This window comes from Pleurodeles waltl, chromosome 10, assembly GCF_031143425.1.
Source record: "Pleurodeles waltl isolate 20211129_DDA chromosome 10, aPleWal1.hap1.20221129, whole genome shotgun sequence".
Lineage (NCBI taxonomy): Eukaryota > Metazoa > Chordata > Amphibia > Caudata > Salamandridae > Pleurodeles > Pleurodeles waltl.
The window spans coordinates 964554081-964578672 of NC_090449.1; the positions used below are offsets into that span (position 1 = coordinate 964554081).

The window sequence follows — 24592 nt, forward strand, 5'->3', positions numbered from 1 at the left end:
ACCATGCCCAGGGGACTTAAGTCCCCTGGGCATGGCCATTGGGAAAGGGGGCATGACTCCTGTCTTTACTAAGACAGGAGTCATGTAAATGGCGTCTGGGCGTCGTTAAAAATGGCGCAAATCGGGTGGAGGCGATTTTTTTGTGTCAACCTGACTTGCACCATTTTTAAGACGCCCTAACGCCATTTTTCCCTACGCCGCCGCTGCCTGGTGTACGTGGTTTTTTTCCACGCACACCAGGCAGCGCCGGTCTGCTTGCGCCGGCTAACGCCATTCAAGAAATACGGCGCCCGCATGGCGCTTCAGAATGGCGTTAGCCGGCGCAAAAATTTTTGGCGCTAAACTGCGTTAGCACAGTTTAGCGTCAAAAAGTATAAATACGGGCCTTTGAGCCCACAGGTCCCTTAACGCCTGCCCTGACCCAGGCGTTAAAAAGAGGCGCAAATGCGGGGTTTTTTGGCCCGCCCACTCCCGGGCGTGATTTTTGCCCGGGAGTATAAATACGACGCATTTGCATCGCAGTCAGTTTTTTGGACGGGAACGCCTACCTTGCATCTCATTAACGCAAGGAAGGCGTTCACGCAAAAAAATGACGCTCTTTACTCATAGTTTGGTGCTAGACGCATCTAACGCCAAAGTATAAATATGGCGGTAGTTTTGCGCTGAATTTGCGTCGAAAAAAACGACGCAAATTTGGCGCAAACGGAGTATAAATATGCCCCTTAGAATTAATAAATTCTTTACTAAAAAACACAGAAATCCACAAGGCGGCTCTCCCGGCGCAGCAGGAGAGCCGATACTACAATATTCACTGCACTAGGGAAATAACATTTTTGCCCATAACTCAGCCTGTGGTGATTCTAGGACAATGGGACCACCCCCAGAACATTCAGCATGCCACACGCTTTCTGTTTAGGTAATCTCTGGGGCCCCACACTAGGATGGTGGGGACCCCAAAATAATATCCCCTCCCACCGTTCAGTCCTTTTTTTTAAGCTTTCTTGTGGCTAGAACTTTTGTTTTATAGCTTGGAGTAGTTTGTGTTTTAAAGGCCTTAGTTTTGCAGTAGGCCTGAAAATATGTCAGGCACTACATTACAATGTGCTATTCTATTTTCATGTGGTTTTGCTGTCTAGGGACTAATTATATGGTTACATGATCATGTTTCTTACAAATGATACTTTTATTGTGGTGTCCTCTAGGGGCTGTTCTGAGCATTACAGTCAACATACTACAATATTTGCTGCACTCGGTCGCTCCATAATGTTTTGCAGGGCATCCTCCTACAAAACATTTTGCTCATAACTCAGCCTGTGTTGGTTCTAGGACAATGAGACCACTTTCAAAAACGTTCACCACAACCTGCTCTTTCTGTCTAGATCATCTCTGGGTTCTCAAACTAGGTTAGTGGGGACCCCAAAATAATAATCCCTCCTCCCATTCAGTGTCTTTTTAATCTCTCTCATGGCTGCATCCTTTGTTGTACAGCTGTACATAGTTTGTGTTTTAAGGGTCTTGTTTGTAATATTTTTGTAGTAGGCCTGCTAGCCAGGGAAATGTGTAATACACTATGCTCTCTAGAGGCTAAATATATGGTTACACTGCAAAACTTTCAATTGCTTTCTTTTTCATGTGGTTATGTCCTCTAAGAGCTAACTATATGGTAACATTACCATATTTCCCACAATGCAGTTTTCATTGTGGGATTCTCTAGGGGCTGTTCTGAGCATTACAGTCTAATGTCAAAGGTTTATTTCTGATGAAGGTTTTTATTGGTTGTATATGATAATTGTATATGTTTTATTAATATCCCCTTAATGCAATTATGACCATGATTCAGGCCAACTTAACATCCTTATTACACTATGACTGTACATTCTTGATATGTTTGGGTGACCCTTCCAATTTATTTATCTTGTTACTCCTCCAGGGCTGTCTTGTTTTGGGAATTGTGTCAGCCAGCTAGCAACTCTGATGGTAGGGTGGTGAAAGTGGTTTTCTATTGGACTTAGCCAGCAGATTTAAATTAGGATGCTAAATAGCAATATTTTCATTTTTGGCTGCAAATAGAGGAAGAAGATAAATGGAGGTGCTTTAGTTATATGAAGGGCCACTGGAATTATGTGGCAGGAAAACACCAAATTATTAGACAGGGTTGACCAATTTATGTGGCAAGAAAAGTCCAGTTATGAATTTACATCGCCAATAGCTCTAACTCAAGCAAATGCGAGACCGAATTCATTGCAAATGCTTGTTTTTCTCCCCTTCTGTATGTTTGCTTACTGCCTTGCCGATAATGTGAAACATTTCACAGCACAACAAGCTTAGTTAGGATATGTCATAGTTAATTTGCACTGATGTGCACTGAAGGATGGGGCTTTCCAAGAGCACGACTGGCTGCCAGACCCTTGGCCAATTTCGAGGAAGGTTTTGTCTCATCCCCTGTTGTTTTACAGCATCTGCTTTATCTTCTGCTCACAGGAGCTGCTTTGCAGGTGATTGTTGCCTTAGCTGTCACTTGTACATTGCTGCCTTCCGTCTTCCAGTACAGGAATTCATTTGTTCTAGAAGTGCATGTGATAACCCAATACACGTAGTGTGGATCATGGTTTGTAACAGCACAAGATGACAAGTGTCACAAGAGTAAAACAATACTTGGAAAAACTGAGCTACATTTGACATGTGAATTATGTTTAAATTGTGTTTATCTTCCACTTTTCTCGTATGCCTCAAGTTATTACCTTCTAGCCTACAATTATGTTGGTGCCATTTTAATAAAAGCTGACTATTTATTAATGTAATAGAACATAAAGTACTTCACACCAAGCATAAATACACATATATATATATCTTCACTGATATCTTCGTAAAAAGTTACATTTAGCATAAATCGAAAAGCATTGACTAAGCTTAACTCTGAATTGAGCTACTGCAACTTTTAAATGCTTCAAAATGCGAGTGGTGGGTTTTAAATGCTTCAAAATGCGAGAGTTGCTGCCAAAATGCTGAACTAACTGCTGAACTAACGAGCTTTGGCTTCAAGCAGTGACATTTTACATCATCTGCGATATCCTATACATTGAATTCCATTCAAATGATCAGCTGAAACTGTTTTCAGTAGCGGCCAGTAATTTTAGGAGGGAGGGGGCAGGCGGGACACACAGGCACACATGCATGCTCACACTCATTCACACACACGAGCACCCACACACACATCCATTCACAACACTCATTATCAAATGTTCAAACATGCACTAAACATTCATTTAAAAACACACACACGCTCACACACCCACCCACAAACACACACACACACACACTCTTACCTTCAGCTCCGCCTCAGAGGTCCCAGGAGGGTTGGGACTGCTGCCAGTGAGGGAAGGCAGCAGTCCCAACATCTTCACAGAGTGGGATGGGGCCAGTGAGACGGCTGACCCCACCCCACTTTGTGATGAGATGTCCCTGACTGACATTTGCCCCTGGGCACTTCAGGGCTTAAAACTGAAGCACCCAGGTTCGAAGCAATTGGTGACGTTCCCCCTCATCATGAGGGAGAGGGCCTTGAGCCACCTTTCCTAGGCTGAAGAGGTCACATCCACAGGGCTGTGGCTTCTTCAGCACAGCAAAGTTCAGCTCAGGCAACCGGCAGCCTGCGCAAATGGCGCATGTCTAGCTCCTGTGGGCGTGACCTGAAAATGAAGAGTGTCTGCCAGGCTGCCCTTAGCTCAGCCTGACATGCATCCTTCATGAGGGGCAAAAGGTGGGGGGGGCTTAGCCCCTCAGCCCCAAAAGACAGACCACAGCTGACTGCATTGCTGCCTGGTGACCGCTGTGGCCACTGGAGTGAGTGCCATGATAAGCACTGCTGTAATGCTGCATCTCCATAGTGGGGCCTGGATTTCAACCAGGCGCTGGTGCTGTGCCCTTGTCCTGCATGGCAAGCAAATACACAAATGGAAAACTCCTACATTTATTGTACATGTATGAAAAGCAATGTTATGGTATCAGATTTATCTTAAATGATGTCCTCTGACCATCTTCTGGGACTTTTTGGCCTTGTCTCTGCATCATTGTGCTTTAGTCTAGTTCTTGCCCTTTGTCCAACTTCCAGTCCCTGTGTTTACTTTTTCATGTACGTGCTCTATTCCCCCATGTGGTAATCCCATTACCTCAATTGGCCATTGCTCTAAAGCTGGTGTGTCCTTATTTCTTTGTGATTTTAATTTTCTTTTCTGATTGTGTTCCATATCTAAGCTTCCTTGCCCACTTCAAACAGGTGATGTTTATACGTACACATCTCCAACTTTTTGTTATTCTTTGTAAGTGCTTTTCCATATCAGTTTCCTGTCTAGATGTCCTTATTGACTGACTTGAATGTGACTCCCATTCGCTCTATCTTCGTAAGCATGTCCCAGAGCCCATGTCTTCTCATGCTCCATGTTAGGATTCTATTATATCAGAGACCTGGGATCAGTCATAGGACGAGTCTGGGTTGGAAACTTTGGATATTCAGGCCCAGATTTATACTTTTTGAAGCAAAACTGCGTTTGCGCTGTTTTGTGTCAAAAAGTATAGCGCCAGTTTGCGCTATTCCAGGACGCCAGCCAGACACCAAATTAATGGAATGGCATGATCCGGCACAAAGGGTAGGCTAATGTAATGGAAAATTATGTTAGCCAGGTGGGGGTGGCGGTATGGGAGAATGGTGTTTTGCACCAAAAATATGACTCTAACCAGCCTAGCATCATTTCATGATGCAAAACCATCCATACCACATGACTCCTGTCTTATAAAAGACAGGTGTTACGCCCACCACTCCAATGGCCATTTCACTCAGTGCCATGTAGGGGTGCCCATTTCAGGGCACCCAATGGCACTTTAAAAAAAATCAAAACACGTATCTATACTTACTGTACTTACCTGGGATGAGGTCCCCCATCCTGTGGTGTCCCCCTGGTGTGGGTGAGGGTGTTCCTGGGGCTTGGGGAGGGCACCTGTAGGCTCTTTCCATGGTGTTTGACCATGGAAATGGGTCCACAGGTCCCCTAACGCCTGCACAGACCCAGGTATTAAATAATGGTGCTAAGTAGGCTTAGCACCATTATTTAGGCCCGCCTCCCTCCCGTGCACCATTTTTTCACGGGAGGATAAATAAGGCGCCAGGGCCTTACAGTCATTTTTTGGATGGGAATGCCCACCTTGCATCGACTTTAACTCCAATATTTTGACATTAGACTAGTCTAGCGCCAAAATAGAAAAATAAAGTTATGTTTGTGCTGAATTAGCTTAAAAATATGACGTTAATTCAGCGCAAACAGAGTATAAATCTGGACCTCAGTCCATTGCCAGGTTTGCCAAACAAAAGACAGGTAACCTGGTGCTGAATTATATGACACTTGAGGAGAAGAGGGGATAGCACCAGCATTTAGGAAGCTAATAAACATTTGAGATGATGGCTGGCAATGTGTTGCTAGTTGTTGTGGATCTTTGTGCTTTACTAGTTTGCAAACACTATTACATTCCTCACATGTAATGTTTTTTCCAATTTCTGTTCCCTTGTGTCACTGGGTTTCCTTCATCTTCACTCCTGTGTCTGTATGGTTATCTGTGACACTTCAGGTTATCCTCTCTGTAAAAGAATGTATTATGATTAAGGATGGGCACCTGCCTACCACAAAGAACAATCACAACTCTTATCAGGGTGAACCCTTAACATAATGAGACTAACCTGAGCTCAACATTTTGGTCTACCGCACAGAGCAGAAGGTTTTAACTTAGGGCACTGTCTAAAGTAATTATTGATTACCAAAACAGTAATAAAGTCAAAACACCAAGCAATAAAAACACCAATCGAAATTAGAAAGCTAGAGAAAATAAATAATCTATAAATTACCCCAAAAAAGCAAAAATTCCAGAAGGGGAACCAGAGGTATCAATTTGTAAAGTTTTAGGTGAAAATAATGCCAAAAAGCACAAATCAGCAATGGTTGTCAATGGTTGAGATAGACCGGGACATAGGAACTATTTCAGGCAGACTGCAATTGACTGCGGGTCTGATACGCCAACCAGGATCTGGAAGTAAAAAGTCTTCAGTGGGTAATGCAGTAGGCCGTTTCCTAGGAAGTCCTCAAAAAGTCAGAATGGTGTTGGATGAGGTCCCGCTCAAGACATTGGTTTTGGCACGAAAAGCTGAGAGCAAGGTAGATTCATATTCCATTCACAGGGAGTCAACTCAATGGCTGGATATTTTTGGCGCCTCCACCTGGTCGAGATTTTTACCTTTGAACTTAGGGACATATTTACAAGACCCTTGCGAACGAAGCTGTACCAAGCTGATTAGCCCATAACTAGGGCAAACCTGGCTCTGGGTTTCTTGTGTTCGGGGTCAGGGAGTACCTGACATGGCAGTTTGGGCTAAACTGTCCTGTTTGGAGCATTGTTAAGAATGATTTGCATATAGCTGGGTCCAAATTGAAATGATATGGAGTGCAAAATAATGATTGATTGGGATGTGCCTCAGAATAATTACCAATGGCTGAGATTAATTCAAGCATTCCTTCCATCACTTTTTTGTATACTTCAGTAAAAAAAGACATGGATCGCCTTCATCTACATCAGGAATAAGAGTGTGTCCTTGAGTTAATGTTTAAGGAACCTATTCTTCACAGAAGGATATATCACTTAATCATCAAGGAGGATGAGATCCTATGACAATACCTAATGAAATTCTGAAGAAAGCTTCACTCCACGTCAATAGGTAGTGCTCCTGTTGTTTCTTATTCAACGCAAAAGGGGATTACAAGACACGGATCAATTACAGGGAAATGCATGCCATTACAATCTTCTGGCATTCCACTACTTCTCATTCCAGGCTTGCTGGATCTGTTTAAAATCACAAATACTTTCACCAAATTCTGTTTGGGAAGAATTTACTGAGAACATTAGGAGCAGATGACTGGATGGCAAAAAAATACAGACACCTTCAATATAGGGTGATTCTGTTTGGTTGGAAAATGGGTTATGAGAAGGGCAGGTAAGTACCTACACTTAGCAATAGGCCACTAACCTCCACTGAGGTCCAGTTAGGTCCCAGTAAATTAAACCTAGCACAACCCTTGGTAGCTTGGCACCGAGCGACAAGGTTTAACTTAGGAGACATATGTGTAAAGCATTTAAAAACCACAAAACAGTGAATAAGTAAAACACAAAGCACACAAAAAATCCAACACCAATTTGTAAAAATAGATTATATGTTTATCTTTAAAATGACACCAAAACAATTAAAAATGGATACGGGGAACCAGAGATATGAATTTTTAAGGATTTAATGCTTTTTAGCTCTTAGAAACAAATAGGGCCAATCTGGTCAGCTGGTCGCATCTCGACTGGGGCAAAGTCAAAGTTTGAGGGTGACTGCATTGGAGCCCTGCTCGGCTACAGCTCATGGGAGACCTCGGTCAAAAGTTTACCTTCGGACTTAGTCGTTTTTCTGGAGATTTTCTTCAGCGGGACCAAGTTGCCAGTCCAATCCGACCTCCTGAAACTCTTCCTCAGATATGTGCCACGGTAGTCGTCGGTTTAGATTTTTACCATTGGACTTAGTCATTTTTCAAGATGAAAATCCTTCAATCGGGGCAAACCTGAATCTTGATCCGACGTCCCTGGAGCCCTCTTCTGATACATTGCCTGGGAGGTCCGGGCCAACTTTCTACATTCGGACTTAGTCACTTTTTTGGTGATTTTCTCTTTACTGGAGCAAACCTGCAAGTCAGGCTGGGTCGCGGTTGAAGCAAGCCGGCTAGAGTTGCCACGGCGGGTCTGTCCCTTTATGGAGCTTTTTCCCAAAAGTTATCCAAAGTTCTCCAACTTCTGGATCTTCTTCCAGAAGTTCCTTTAAGGTTCTTTTGGGGTCCACAGCTCACCCCAAGGTTCCAGAAGCTCTGAGATGCTCCTTGAGGGTTCAGACTACAACTCCCAGAATGTACCTGGTGCAAACTCCAATTTGGCATCTGGACAGTGGTCAGCTAGTCAGTTTCTTCAGGAGTTGGTGCAGTTGACTCTGGTTAGCAGTTTTTCAGCTGTAGCAAATAAGGAGTCCCTCCTTGAAGCAGTTGAAGCCTGGCAAAGTCCTTCTTGTGGTGAAACCTAAGTGTGCAGCTGGTGCAGTCCTCCAGAGTGTCCAGGTGCAGGTCAGGGGTCCGGCAGGACAGTCCTTCTTCTTCTGTAGTTATTCCTTGTTGAAATCTGGTAGGGGTCTGAGGTTTGGGTGCAGCTCTGCCAGTTTTATCCTTTCCCCTAGGTGAAACGATGGGGGGTCCTGGTCCTCCAGTCAAGTGCAGGAAAAATGGGGGCAAAACGTCAGGGGGGTTCTGCAATCAGCCCTGTTTTCTCACAAGTTCCATCTTTAAAATGCCCCAGCAGCATTCAATGACTTCTAAATCTGTATATGTTGGGATACTTGGACAAAAACTTGCTACATTTGGAAATTCTGGAAAAACATTGTTCCCACTTTCAAGAATTTTTATCGAGACAGGAAGTGTTCATTATATGCCAAGATGAAGAGATGTTTATTCGAGGTACATAGAATATCCTTTTTGGGTTACGAAATCACTGGACAAGGCATCAGTATGAATTCCTTCAAAGTCAAGAAGTATTGGAATGACCTGTTCCCCAATAGTTAAAGTACAATGATACATTGGCAATTTTCCTCCATCATTCAACCCATTATGGATCTTACCAAGAAAGGCTAATCACTCTGCTTTAAAGCTAAGAAGATCTCATTATACTGGAAAGAGGAACAGAATCAGGCACTTCAGAACTTGAAAACATCTTACAATTCAGCACTTATCTTAAAAATACCTTGTTGAGAATCTACACTTTAAATCTTAAAATACCTTGTTGTGAATCTACACTTGGTAGTCAAAAGTGAAGCAGTATCATATTCAATTGGAGACATATTTTCTATGGATGAGCCTAAGGTCCTGGCCCTAGGTCAGGTGGTGTATATTTTATTCACTGTCCCTGAAGCAGAAGGAAACTAAACAAACAATGACAAAAAACTCTTGGCAATAAAAAAAAGCCTTCACACATTGGAAACATTACCTAGAAGGATCATTTCATCAGATTACTGAATGAACAGAGTATAAGGTATACTGTATGGCTCATCCACAACATGTGCTATTGCCCGGCATGCTTGAGAGACTCTTTTTCTCGTGGTTTAGCTTCTTAGGAACCTATAGGCTGGGCATTTGACCTGAAAAAGCAGATGTGCTCTCATACTAGATAGAAGAGGTTGAGACATGTACAACACTTTCTTACATTCTATCAGAAATAGAAAATCAGTAGAAGAACTATCAACATTTTTCATTGCTATGAAAACAAATGATGCTCAGCAGTGGATACAAAAATAACTGAATAAAAATGGTTTTATAAAAGAGAATTCTTTTAATGAGGAAAAGCAAAGTACCTACCAGAAGAAGAGATACAACAGAGTGTAATAGAGTGGTGTCATGATTCTTCTGTAGCAGGATATCCAGGACAAAGAAAGATGATAAAAATGTTGGTGGCCTCTTCTAAAAGTGTCAATAAAAAAGTTCCTCAAGAGATTTGCTATATGTGCACAAGCTAAAAGCTCTCATGCCCATACAGGTGGTTTACTACAACCTCTACCCATGCCAAATCAAGCACGGAGTATGATCACCTCGTCCTGCACCCGGGAACCGGGGGGAGCGCTTGCGCGCCCCCCACACATCCCGGTCGTGGATGGAAGGGGAATACCTTCCCCTTCCACCCCCGACCCCCGCATCCCCCGTGACATCAGCGCGCATCGCACGCTGATTGTCACAGAGGCCTCCTCGTTCGCGCTGGAAGCTCAGCTTCCAGCGTGCTCAGAAGAGAACTGCAAAGCATTTCTCTTCCGATCACGTGGAGGAGGCTGGAGAGGCTTCAAAGGGAAGGAAATTAATTTCCTTCCCTTTGAAGTCTCTCTCAGCGTTTCAAAAGCCGGATTGTAAAGCAATCCGGCTTTTGAAACGCCCACTAGACACCAGGGATTTATTTTGAAACTTGAAATTGGCATAAGGGAGCTACCCCTTGGGCAAGGGTCGCTCCCCTAAGGGGCAAATTACATTTAGGGGGGGCAGATTGGCCTATTTTTATGAGGCCAATCTGCCTCCAAGGGGGGCAGAAACCACTAGGCACCGGGGATTTCTTTTTTGCACCAATGTCACGCAAGGGGAGCGAACCCGTAGGGAAGGGTTGCTCCGCGGGGTCGGGGGTTGGGCGAGTGGGGGGGCAAATTTATTTTAGGCCATTTCTGCCCCCCCAGGGGCAGATCAGCCTATTGTTATTAGGCCTATCTGCCCCCAGGGGGGCAGAAACCTCTATGCGCCAGGGCTAAAAAAAAATGTGGGTCTTTTTTTTGTTTGTTTGTTTTTTTACAGATGGGGAGCGACCCATTAGGCAAAGGGTCGCTCCCCTGGGGGGCAAATTGTATATAGACCATTTCTGCCCCCCTTGGGGGCAGATTGGCCTATTATAGGTCAATCTGCCCCCAAGAGGGGCAGAAACCACTAGGCACCAGGAACTTCTTTTTTGCGCCAATGTCACGCAAGGGGAGCTACCCTGTAGGCAAGGGTAGCTCTGGGGGGGGGTGGAAATGGGGGGGGAGGCAAATTTATTTTAGGCTATTTCTGCCCCCCGGGGGACAGATCGGCCTGTTGTTTTTAGGCCGATCGGCCCCCAGGGAGGGCAGAAACCTCTAGGCGCCAGGGCTAATTTGTTTTTTTGTGTTTTATTTTTGTTTGCTTGTTTTTTTAGAGATGGGGAGCGACCCATTAGGCAAGGGGCGCTCCCCTGGGGGGCAAATTGTATTTAGACCATTTCTGTCCCCCTTGGGGGCAGATTGGCTGATTTTAGGTCAATCTGCCCCCAAGGGGGGCATAAACCATTAAGCACCGGGGAATTTTTTTTGCGCCAATGTCACGCAAGGGGAGCGACCCCGTAGGCAACGGTCGCTCCCGGGGAGGGGGGGTTAGGCGAGTGGGGGGGCAAATTTATTTTAGGCCATTTCTTCCCCCCCGGGGTCAGATCAGCTTTGTTATTAGGCCGATCTGCCCCCGGGGGGTGCAGAAACCTCTAGGCGCCAGGGCTAATGTTTTTTTGTGTTTTTTTTGTTGTTTGTTTGTTTTTTTAGAGATGGGGAGCGACCCATTAGGCAAGGGTCACTCCCCTGGGGGGCAAATTGTATTTAGACCATTTCTGCCCCCCTTGGGGGCAGATCAGCCGATTTTAAGTCAATCTGCCCCCAAGGGGGCAGAAACAACTAGGCCCGGGGATTTTTTTTTTGCGTCAATGTCACGCAGGGAGATCGACCCCGTAGGCAAAGGTCGCTCTCCAGGGGGGCTGGGGGGCATACTTATTTTAGGCCTTTTCTGCTCTCCCTGGGGCTGGCTGAGCTAGAGGCCAAAATCCACAGGTAGGCACTTTGTAAAAAAACACCTCTGTTTTCAGTGAAAAAATGTGATGTGTCCACATTGTGTTTTGGGCCATTTCCTTTCGTGGGCGCTAGTCCTACCCACACAAGTTAGGTATCATTTTTATCGGGAGACTTGGGGGAACGCTGGGTGGAAGGCAATTTGTGGCTCGTCTCAGATTCCAGAACTTTCTGTCACCGAAATGTGAGGAAAATGTGTTTTTTTAGCCAAATTTTGAGGTTTGCAAAGGATTCTGGGTAACAGAACCTGGCCAGAGCCCCACATGTCACCCCATCCCCTATGTCTCTAGTTTTCAAAAATGCACAGGTTTGGTAGGTTTCCCTAGGTGACGGCTGAGCTAGAGGCCAAAATCTACAGGTAGGCACTTTGCAAAAAACACCTCTGTTTTCTGTCAAAAAATGGGATGTGTCCACGTTGTGTTTTGGGGCATTTCCTGTTGCGGGCACTAGGCCTACCCACACAAGTGAGGTATCATTTTTATCGGGAGACTTGGGGGAACATAGAATAGCAAAACAAGTTATTGCCCCTTGTCTTTCTCTACATTTTTTCCTTACAAATATAAGAGAGTGTGTAAAAAAGACGTCTATTTGAGAAATGCCCTGTAATTCACATGCTGGAATGGGCACCCCGGAATTCAGAGATGTGCAAATAACCACTGCTCCTCAACACCTTATCTTGTGCTCATTTTGGAATTACAAAGGTTTTCTTGCTAGCTATTTTTCACTCTTTATATTTCAGCAAATGAATTGCTGTATTCCCGGCATAGAATGAAAACCCACTGCAGGGTGCAGCTTATTTATTGGCTCTGGTTACCTAGGGTTCTTTATGAACCTACAAGCCCTATATATCCCTGCAACCAGAGGAGTCCAGCAGACGTAACGGTATATTGCTTTCAAAAATCTGACATTGCAGGAGAAGTTACAGAGTAAAACGTAGAGAAAAATTTCTGTTTTTTTCACCTCAATTTCAATTTTATTTTTTCCAGTTCTTATCTTCTGTAGGAAACCCTTGCAGGATCTACACCAATTACCCCTTGCTGAATTCAGAATTTTGTCCACTTTTCAGAAATGTTTAGGTTTCTGGGATCCAGCATTGGTTTCATGCCCATTTCTGTCACTGACTGGAAGGAGGCTGAAAGCACAAACAATCGTAAAAATTGGGTATTTCCCAGTAAAATGCCAAAATTGTGTTGAAAAATTAGGTTTTCTGATTCATGTCTGCCTGTTCCTGAAATCTGTGAAGCTGGTGATTTTAGCACCACAAACCCTTTGTTGATGCCATTTTCAGGGAAAAAACCACAAGCCTTCTTCTGCAGCCCCTTTTTCCCATTTTTTTAAAAAAACGAAATTTTCACTGTATTTTGGCTAATTTCTTGGCCCCTTTCAGGGGAACCCACAAAGTCTGGGCACCTCTAGAATCCTTAGGATGTTGGAAAAACAGGACGCAAATTTGGCGTGGGTAGCTTATGTGGACAAAAAGTTATGAGGGCCTAAGCGAGAACTATTCCAATTAGGCTAAAAAAGACCTGGCACAGGTGGGGGAAAAGGCCTGGCAGTGAAGGGGTTAAAGGACTTTATTGTTATGTTGTCTCCATCCAATGGATATACAACATTATTGGTATTGGTGGAATATTTTATGTAGCTGGGACATTTTATCCTGCTCAAATGAACCACCAAGAGCGTGGAAATTAGAGGTAGCATAGTCTGCCAGAGATATAATTATCAACAGCAGAACACAGTTCATGTATCCTTTTTGGAAAGAATTGAAGAAAAAGGTAGGAACTATAGGGCATATTTACAAGCCCCTCGCGTCTCATTACACTGCCCTAGTGTCATTCTTTTTTTTACGTTAAAGCAGCGTCACGTAGGCCTTTTCACCATGCCAGATTTACAAAGTGGTGCTAAGCAAACATTGCTCCACTTTGTAACCCCTTGCACCACAAATATGCCTGTGCAAGGCATAATGTATGCAAGGGGGCGCTCCCCTGTTAGGAGGCTCAGAAAAATGGCGATGTGAAATTTACGAGATTTCACTGTGAAATTTTTCCGGTCATTTTTAATGCCTGCCCAAGGCAGACGTTAAAGTGACGCTTCCATTGTTTCCAATGGGCCTCCCCACGCATTGCTGGACTAGCGTCATAATTTTTGGTGCTAGTCAACCAATGCACCACAATAGCGTCTAAAATCTTGACGCTAATGTGTGCCATGGTGCGCCGTGTTGTAAATGCAGCGCTACCATGGTGACGTTAGGGAGTGCAAGGGGGGGGGCACAAGAAAAGTGGCCCTTCATAGATGATACACCTCTTTCTTGTAAATATGCCCCTATATATTTCAAATACACCTGGTTATCATTCCCCAAACGATGGACTAATGGAGTGGCTCAGTCAGCTCCCACAGCAATATTTGAGGTGTTTCTAGATGGAATATCAAAATGATTGGTGTAGATAGATTGTGGTTGCAGAATTTGCGTATTACACTTCTTACATTTGTCACTGGGTAGATATCAATTTTAATGTTCCTATGGATTTCATCAACAAATCTGGCCACACAACATCCCAGTTTATAAAGTTCCATCTGCTACAAATGTTCTCAAAGGGATCAATACCCTCCAGAGGGAAGTATATCAACATCTTTTGCAAACTACAGCACAACATGTACACTTTACAGATTGCCATAGGACCAAAGCACCAGTCTTCTAAGCAGAATATAGGGTATGGCTGTCTACTAAACGTCTGACAGCCCTGGAATCACATGCTATATTTACACCTAGCGTTGTGGATCATTTCCCCTAAAACAGAAAATGGGCACCTTAGCTCCTCATTTGTCCCTTCTTTCTTATTAAAACATTCACCCTCTATTTCATGTTTCTCAGTTTAAGGCCACAGTCACCGACACATATAGCAGTATATTCCTACTAGAATGTTATCCAGAAAATGAAGTACAGGCCCTTATAGATTCATGGAAACATCATCGAGGTCAGTTACAGTATGTGATAGGCTGGAAGGGATATGGCATATTAGAGAGCTCTTGGGAACCTGCACATTTTGTTCACACACCAGATCTGTAAAGAAGCTCCATAGTTTTTGCCCTTCAATACCAGGTCCATTCTCTTGTTCGGGGGGTGAGGGGTTGGAGGAGGGGCTTTATGGTTTTTTTCATAGGGGGCACTGTCAGGATTCTGTTGCATTGGATACATGGGAACAGGCATAGGGCGAATCAGAGGTGGCGACTATTAAGAATGGAGCCATGGAAAATGTTAATATTCAAATACTAGACAGCTAACCTGGTGCTGGTTTATATGTATCTGTAGAGGGTTCCTCACACCAACATCTACCGCTTTACCTGGTAACCTTAAGTCTAGATTGAATTATCACTATATTCCAACAAACAGTACCCCATACTCACCAGTTATCTCCCTCTTTATTACATCTGGTGCAGTGCATCCCCGTCCTCCTACCAGTGAGGCCTTCAGTATTGCTGCTGACCCATGTAGAATTTCAGCCTGAGAGAGATCTCTGATCCACTGTCTCTCTCTCTCGCTTTCACGTGAATCCATTGATCAGTACCTCACGAGATAGTTCCCCACTGCTCACTTGAACAATAGTTCAGGGATGGCGAGGACTTTGAGTGGGACTGTGAACCGAGAACCTGACACTGGGTCAGTGTCAGAACCTGCACAGTTGCATGGATTAGCATGTTGTCTGCTTTTCGGTTTTCTTTCTTATTCCACCGGGTTTAAAGGCCAGGTTTTGATTTGCACGGATGCCATGTGAAAGGATATTTCACGGACATGCCCGTGGAACTGTATTACTTAACTTTTAATCAGTTTCTTTAACTAAAAATCTTCACTTGATCTTAGTGCAGTATTTGAACATTTTTAGGCGTTAAGGAACTCTGGGCCTTTTCCAATAGTAGGCCACTTCAATGAAGAGGGAGGAATTTGAATTTAACTCATGGATTTATAAATAACCAGTGCAGCTGTCTCAGGGACATTGAGATGCGTTCTCTTGAGCATTTATGAACGAATATTCTTTCTGAGACATATTGTACTCACCAATGATTCCTTAGCAAGTGTTTTATTACTTTAATCAATATTTTACTATTTCTATACAATTAACATTTAATTCATTCATTCATACTCACTCTAACCTCCCAGAGAGTTATAGTGGAAGCCACAGCAAAATATGTACTAGTGTATTCTCAACGGGACAGTAACAGAACAGGGTGTGTGTAATTGCTGAAATTATCTTAAGCAAACGTTTTATTCTATCCAGATTTTTTAAGGGAAAGTTATCTATCTATCTATCTATCTATCTATCTATCTATCTATCTATCTATCTATCTATCTATCTATCTATCTATCTATCTATCTATCTATCTATCTATCTACCTAGCCATCTATCTATCTATCTATCTATCTATCTATCTATCTATCTATCTATCTATCGTCTAACTCACTCTCCAAAACATGGCTTGTTGGCAAATACTGAGCTGTCTGATTTCTTTTCTGGTAAATCTTAGACAAAAGGCAATCAAGTCACATGAAAAATTCATCAACGAAATCTAACTTGCATGCATTTCTACTTAGGCTATTTAAGGCATGTGTGTCAAGGGAGGTAACATATACAGACTGGCCTTGTGTTTCGTTGTATGAAAATCAGCATGAAGGTCATCACCTTCTCTTTCTAGGTGTCCGTGTTCCAGTACAAAATGTTCAGGTACAAATGACAAGTGAACAGTGACAGCGCCACCTGATAGTTGTAATTCACGAACAAACATTCACGGAGCCTATAAAGTGTGCATTTTCAAAGGTCTCAAAGAGTTGGGAGTTTACTTAAATTTCACGCACTGTACAGGACACAATGACAGAAGAGGCCGCTGTTTAAAACGGAATGAATCAATATGAACGTATGGACTGATAAATCATTAGTAATTTAATGTCAAGCCAGAGGAAATAACTAATAAATCTTGCAATTCGAGCATGGTTTGTACATAAAGGTTGAGAAACAATGCGTGCAGTGTCGAGTTGGGAGCCAGCCAGAACAAAGAACAGTGCAAAGACAGCACACAACACACATTGTGCCATTGTTTTCTAATGTAAACATATTTTCAACATTGGAAAAAGATGGCATTCATTGACTTTCCGTTATTATTGCATGATTGTCAGTACCATGCAAACTACTCAAACAAGCTGTGCCATGGACCCCATTGAGCCATCTCTTCTCGCACGCCCGACATAGGCTCGATTGCAGCATTTGCACACGGAGGCGCTGATGTAGCACGGATCCACCACAGAGTCTTTGGCTTGGGAAAATACCCTGGTTTTAGGCTGTAATTGACTAGGATAAGGAACTACAGCTGCAGTTGTTTTTTTGCAAACAGTTCTTGGGGAATAGTGAAGCGACATTAAGTTATAAAGTACTATGATGAGTCAAACTAGGAAAATTTAGGGCCAGATAAACTAAGGATTTTTATAGTCATGAACTCTCCAAGATGGCCTTTGCAACTGTAAAACATACTATTTTAGAGGTGCTAATCCCATTTTAGTCATCAACAAAGTTTTTATGATGAGTACAATGGGATTGCGAATGGATACGGATTCAGTATGTGGAAGGGGCCTGTTGTAGGGTTCTCCTCCAAATGCTGAATCAGTATGCTGCATAACAACGTTTGGAGGCTGAAATTCAGTCCAAAAACAATGAAAAGTTGACAAGACCCCAAAGCGGATGGTAACTCATTAGCAAAAGGCAAGGGTTCCCCTTGTGAGCCCTTCCTCTTTGAGAATTTAAAAAAGGTATGTTGGTGAATAGGCAGTGGGACAGAGCTACCTCTTAAACAAAACTATACTTTTCTTTTAAAAGGCAGCCATGTTTCCTTTAAGGAAAACGGGTGTCATTAAAAAATATGAGGCATATTTACAATCCCCTAGTGCTAACGGAGCATCACTTTTAGCGACGCTCTGGTGGCGCTGTGATCTGCGCCATATTTACAAGGCGGCACTAAGCCACTTTTCGTGGCTAAATGCCACCTTGTAAATATACGCCCCTCCGGCGCAGTTTTCTGCGGCAGAGGGGCATGCAGTGGGTGTTGTTGGGGGCATTCCACCACAACACTCATTGCCTTTGATGCTGCCCCCAGATTTACAAGGAATTGTATATCTGAGGAAGCACCAAAAACTAACACCACCCCAGGGCTGATGTTACCATGGCGCAACAAGGAGAAATACTTATATTTTTCCTTGTTTCTGCTTTTTCTAGGTGTGCTAAATTCTGCAGCACAAATAGATAGAGTATAAGATCATAAATGATTGTTTATGTGCAAGAAAGTGTCCCTTCCTGCACATACACAATCATTCAGTAATGACGATTTGCTACTTCTATGTGTGCTGCATTCTGCAGCGCACATAGAAGTACAAAATCGCCATGGTGGATTGTTTATGTGCAGGAAAGATGACCTTAATGCACATAAACAATCATTCCCTTTAATGCAGACACCCTTGCACTTTGGTGCAAGGATGCCAGTGTTGGCGCTGATAGCTAAATTTACCAAGAGCGCTAGAGGAAACACTTTGCTTATTACATTTACATCTATAAATGTATGCCACGACGCACCCAGTTGTTTAATATTTATTGAAAAATATATTGATCAACTTGATAGAGGTTTTGCAAAACTGATTTGAGATAAACACAATTTGTGCAAAAGAATAGCTGCTGTGCCTGGGTAGATAGTTAAGAAATTCTCTTCTGGAAAACTAACATATGTTACGAATTGATAGATGTAAACAATGTAGTTATATTAACATATTAGTGATACTCGTGGGCTGCAATGTATCCAAATAGAGCACTAAGGACCAGATGAGAAAGATTTAATTGATGCAGTTTTACACCAATATTCCAGATTAAATTTTTGCACTGGCACAGGTGCAGCTATACAGCATTTGGGTTGACTGACACTTGCAAAATTCAGTTTTTCCATCAGGTCATTCTATGCAAGTCAAAAATCTAACCAGCATTAGTGCAAAACTATGAGATCATGAAATGATGGCGCATTATTGCACCAGAACAACATATGTATTCCATCCATAACCATGTGAGCGGCGGTGAGTCAATTTCAGTACAAATTTAATGAAGCACTGAACCCCATTATGTACATTTTGGTTTCCATCTGGTGTTGCACAAGCACATGCATTACAGTCTTTCTATTGTACAACACAGTTGATTTATTCTCTAAAACAACGCACATGTATCTCTTCTTTAAAAAATCATGTCAAGTTTGTTGACTTATTTCTCGGATAGCCTGCAGCATCAGAAACACGTTTAGGATACAAGCTGACATTTTAATTAAATCTCTAACCTTCAAGCATCTCAAGGCCACAGTTCAAATTATTAAATGAGCTTAAGTACTACATGGAATAGAAGTATTATGACAATCGCCTCACTAGTGAGTTGATTACATAACTCTGAAGAAAACTAATGTACGTCCTTCCAAATTACTCATGGAATCTCTCAACGGGGGAATACATGTGACTTCAAACAATATGAAAATACATGCAATAAAATTATGTGATGATGCATCTTTTGATATACGCTGTAACGTTCTTCATGCAAAATGCCTTCAAAAAACTCTGACAATAAATTATATTTTAGTATAATTGCACATTGTAAGTCGATCACAGAAACTGTAAAACCAATCCCATGATTCTGCGAGTACAACATATTAAAAATCTTGAAGACGTCCAGCATGAATAGGACCGTTGTGCAGGCTTGTCCTTCTTGACAGTTTTCGCTCTATTCCTTGCTGCGGTTTCGTGTTCTTTTGAGGAATGAGGAGAAAAGCCCTGTTTTAGGCGGTGGTCCCATAAGTATTGGCGCCTGATTCTTGTGTGTAATTTTTATCTAGAAAAGAGAAAATGTGCATATTCAAATCTTGGTGCAATATATATGAGATAGATGTGCATCTTATAACTGAGCAGTCATTAAATATTAACTGGATAAAGGGGTGTGTACTTACAACATGAGCAAAATAAATGCTTGTGTGGCTTCAATAACTTTACCATCTACCATATATCCACGCAACACCCATGGAACGCCTTCCCAGGGCAGAGTAAGGCACCACAGATATTTGCGCTGCCTTGCCTTACTCCAGATTTTTGGAGCCACTAAAAGTCACATAAAGGGGCTTGTCGTGTCTTCAAAAATCTGACTTAGAGATTTGTGTCATGCATGTACCAAGTTGCATGATGCAAACGTGACACAACCCTCTCATATATATGCCCCTTAGAGTAGGCAGTGGGTATGCCTACTTCTCAGAATTAGATGCTGTCTTGTCTAGTTTATCTCCCTGCACCCAATTTGATGGCTTTCTTCCCTATTGCTGTATTTCTCATGTTCAGAGGAACATATTGATCTCACTCTGTTTTGATTGGGTAACTTTTATCCTTCCCCTGCTGATGTAATTTCCTTTTACATATTTCTTCAGTATGTGATGTTTAGTACTCGACAGGAGTGCATCTGGTGTTCTTTCCCATTGTACCTTCTTCTCTCAGTGGCCCATCGCTTTTTCACTAAAAAAGCTCCCAGTCCCCTCTCACTTCTACCCCTGTATTCCTGAACAGTTTTGCTTTACTGCTGTTTCCCTACATTTTGTCTCTCAGCCCACCTGACTCCTCACTCTATAGTGCCACCTTTCTCTAGTATCTCTCCCTGACTGGCTCCTACTGAATGTTGCCTCACGCTCCTGGGTGCTTCAAGCTCCAAGTTGCCCTTGGCTCTTTTACCCCTCCGCTCTAGTCTCTACTCTCACTTCCCCACTTATAGCTTGCCTTATTATTACTTTTTTGTAGGCCTCAACACTTTCTTTCCTAGAGATGCAATGATGTGAAACTTGCTTAGCCTCACATCTGGAGTCTCTCCTCCAGGGCACCTCCCTGCCAACACTCAGGGCATTGCTTATCTTCTTTATTGGGGCCCTAAATTATCTCAGTCTGCTCTGCTATTGGTAACTTCATCAAGGCTTTGTTGAAATGTGAGGCAATAACGCTTACAAGACTTCATTCTGTTAAAATAAAAATATAATACTTTTCTAGCCTTATTTTGCGCCATCCCTCCTCAATGGCTTGTGATTTCTGATGTCAGTAGCTAATAGTGACCACCAAAACATGGCAGGAAAAGACAAAATTATGAGACAGGGTTGACCAATTTATGTGGCAAAAAAGTCGAGTTATGAATCTACAATGCCAATAGATCTAACTCAAGAAAATGTGAGACCTATTACATTGCAAATGTGTGTTCTTCCCTCTTCTTACTAGCGAATTGCTCTACTCAGTCACATGCAGCTGTACTGTTAGCGAGACCGAATGGCTTTGCCAGTGTTTATTTTAATAAAATATGTTTTTGTCATGTCACACTTAATATTGCAGTTGCTTCTGTTATCAAATATAACGATATTCATTTTATTAACCTCAGAAGCATGAAAGACACTGTCCAATTTGCTGCAATTGGAACTAGTGACCTTTTTTCATACTCATGTCAGTGTTGGGCGTTAACCACTGAGCCATATGCCTACCATAAGAAATAATTCAAGTGAGGAATAAGACACAGCTTCATAAATTCACAACATGCTTCTTTGGCACCTTTGAATCTGGATTATGTAATGCCAAATGCATGCACATTTGCTATGGAAAATTAATTCAAAACACGATTTGAGACTACATTATAGCTTCGGAGCATATATCAGTCTGGAAGTATCTCCCATTCTCGGTGATGCTGATATCCAGGACCACTATCAATGATTTATTTCCAAACAATAATGAGGAACAAAAGACAAAGGTTAACACGTGGAAAATGCCAACAATGATGAGCTGCTCTACTAATGAGCTAATTAATTAGTAGCATATCACATAAGCAAAAGCATATTGCCAGCACTGGAAAGACTGTCTATCAGCTATTCTTCGCTCATGTCGCTGATGCAAACCTACAACTCACTCTAAATTGTAGTCTGTTGAAGTAGATTATGTCTTCATTTTTGCTAATTCAAGATTAAATTAGTGAAGACATTTTATGAATAGATGTTAGGCTCAAAGCTAATTGAAAGCAATTATGAAGGTGGCATTTTGTCTGTGACTTTAAGATACATTGTAAGATAATAAATGGTTCTCATTATGCCATAAAAAGGTCAGATCTTGCCTTTGGGCTGGTGATGCCAAGAGTTTTTCAGACGCAGTTGGAGACATTTTCTTTAGTGGACTACAACAAATCTGACACACATTACTTATTAAATATCAGATGTCACCTTAGCAGCTCCCACATCAGACATGAGTATTTCTTTCAAGCACGAAGACCGCATCATTAAAACCTGTAAAAAAATTCTCCCTTTAAAGTGCACACCTGACATTTTCAAGTTGAAATGAATATGTGTGTCTTGTCATTCAGTAATCAGAGTGAAACAAAAACGTCTGCTGCGTAGAGGGGATCATTAAAATACAGGGTAGCCTAGTTTTAGGGGTACCCGTTCGCTTTTCAAGATGTGAACTTGAAAGCTCTGGCAGAATGGGACGGCTCCTTCATTCTCGGACCTGCTATATTAATATTCTGATCTTCATAAAACAATCTGCAAATACCATCTTTTTCGATATTTCCTTCACATCAATAAAAATAATGAACATGTCTTCTGGAAAATTCAAGCACTGTTAGAAAGAATTGTATCTTGCCTTTACAACAAATAGATCTCGTGTATTTTTCTCTAGTGAACTAAGAGATTTGTCTTTGGCAGTAGTCGTTTTTCTGCAAATGCATTATGCTGATTTCAGCGCCCTATGCAAGATATACTTTTGTGTTGCTTCAAACCTTTTTTGTGCCTTTGTGCTTTTGATTATTTTTATCCTAGCAACCAGGGTTACGAATTGGTGCCACCTGTGACACCCTCTCAAAACCACCAGAAAAAGGCACAATTGGGAACTGCCTATGTCATTTATGCACGGATACAACTCTGGAACCAGACAAAGGCACAATTGGGAACTGCCTATGTCCTTTATGCACGGATACAACTCTGAATTTAACGTAGCAATGTTAAGAACTATTGATAATTCAATGTTGCTGACATTCATCAACAAATTCCTTTCTTCAATCTTGGTATATTTATTCATTGAAATCTTATATCTTTATATGTGATGCTAAGTTATGTTGTAGTCCCCACTCTTCATTATTCTACCTTGAGGGCTCATGCGATGGGTTTCCGCCATTCACTATTCTGCCTTGGGGGCGCATGCAATGCTTCCCCACCGTTCACTATTCTGCCTTGGTGCGCGCTTGCGAGGCGTCAAATGTTGAAATTATGTGTTTCCATCAATAAAGCTGAAGGCAAAAATGTATCTGCAAAATAATATTTTGTTCTGGAAAATTCTCCCGTAAATATCAATTTACCAGTTGTCCATTTTAAGTAAAAAATGTTAACAAGCTCCCAGGGATGTTTCACTTCGTTTGCTGGGCGAAAATATATTCTGTAATCTGCAGGTTTTTTCTACTTGAAAACTCATTTTCCAACATTTCTTCTTGGTCAAGTACTTCAGACAGTGCTATAGTGGCGCTAGTACCGCCAAGAGGTTAGCGGTAACTACCCTCAAATTATGGCATTGGGGGTTTGGCAAAAGCCAAACCGTCAAGGTAACACACCGACCGCCACGGCGGTAATGACTAGGCCGCTCACGGTAACATGACCCCGCCACCGGTTTTTGTGGCTTTTTTACTGCCACGAAAACCATGGCGGTAGGCACTATCAGTGAATACACGCATTCACACAACACAACATAGACGTACACTCACACCCATTCATAAACACATGCATTCCACACACCTCACACCCACATCCACGCACACAAAAACAATCATACACACCCCACCACACACCCACACACACCCACACACACAACACCCCCATTGGAGAACCCGACTTACCTGCTTGCAGGGGGTCCTCACGCAGGAGACGGGATGCGGCACTGCTGCCAGCAGCAGTGTTCACAAGCAGAACACCGCTAGGCAGTGTTATGTGTCATGATACGGTCGGCAGCGTTCTACTTGCATGGCGCTGCTGCTGGCAGCAGCTCCACCTTACCCCCGTCCGCCGCGATGACTGTATCCGGAATTCCACCAGCCTTCTGGTGGAACTCCAGCTACGGTCAAATTATGGTGGATGGTAGGTAGCCACGGCAACTGTCTTTTGGAGGCCATCGCCATGGCATTAGGCGTGGATTTACCGCCAATGTTATCAAGAGCCCCTATGTTTTTTAGAGATCTGACTCAGGCCTCACTGAAGTGTCGAGAAAGATTTCACAATTTCACACATTCTTCATGGCGGACTTGAGAAGAGAGGTGAAATCATGGATGTCAAAGGGGTTCAGTGAGGGCCGCTGTGCCTGGCAGTGTGGCCACATACGCAATAGTAGCCCCGTTGGCCCCCTCAGTATCAGCATTGAGCGGCAGATTATATATGTGCAGGCTGCATGTCTGCCAGTGGGCATAGGCAAATTTGTGCCAGGAATGGCACGCCATTGTAAAGCCCTGAGTTGTCCATGCAGGGACTTAAGCCATGGCAAGGTATGTACCAGAGAAGTGCGAGAAGAGAGATAACATGTCTTCAATAGTTTTGTTCTCCTATCCCCACTCTTTCCTTATCAATCACAGATTTTTTTTATTTCTCTAATATTTCTTATTTCTCATCATTCTTGTCTCATTTTTGTTTGAATCTTTTTTTTTTGTTATTTTCGTATTTATCATCGTATTACAGGCATATAAAACATACATACTGTACAAACGTAGGCTGTATTAGGGGAGGCTAGAAACAATACTCTGGCATATATGTTTGTAGTTGCCAAGTGTGTTAACTTGAAGTTTACAAATCTGAAATTGGTGTCTGTAAGCTCCATCTAATACGAGAGGGGAGTGCGTCAAGCCTAGGATTTATTACACAATCCCCTGTTCGGAGTACTCGTTGTGCCAAGTTTCAAAGTGTCTTGAGATATCCCCTCAATGAACAGCAGTTTCACGTAGCCCCTTCTAGATGTGAAGATTCAACATTAATAGTATGTAAACAATACAACCACAA

The 24592-nt window shown here is 42.6% G+C and overlaps 1 protein-coding gene across 2 annotated transcripts in view; it reads right to left on the reverse strand.

The window, feature by feature from the left end:
* Positions 1-16293: 16293 nt before the first annotated feature.
* DGKB (diacylglycerol kinase beta) overlaps positions 16294-24592 on the reverse strand; it is a 2237541-nt gene continuing 2229242 nt past the window's right edge. Inside the window, exon 24 of one of the 2 annotated variants that reach the window (XM_069211796.1) lies at positions 16294-19389. In XM_069211796.1, coding sequence (XP_069067897.1) covers positions 19282-19389 — 108 coding nt within the window. In that variant the 3' untranslated portion in view covers positions 16294-19281. The remainder of the gene's footprint in view (positions 19390-24592) is intronic. The other variant, XM_069211795.1, reaches the window with a different exon arrangement.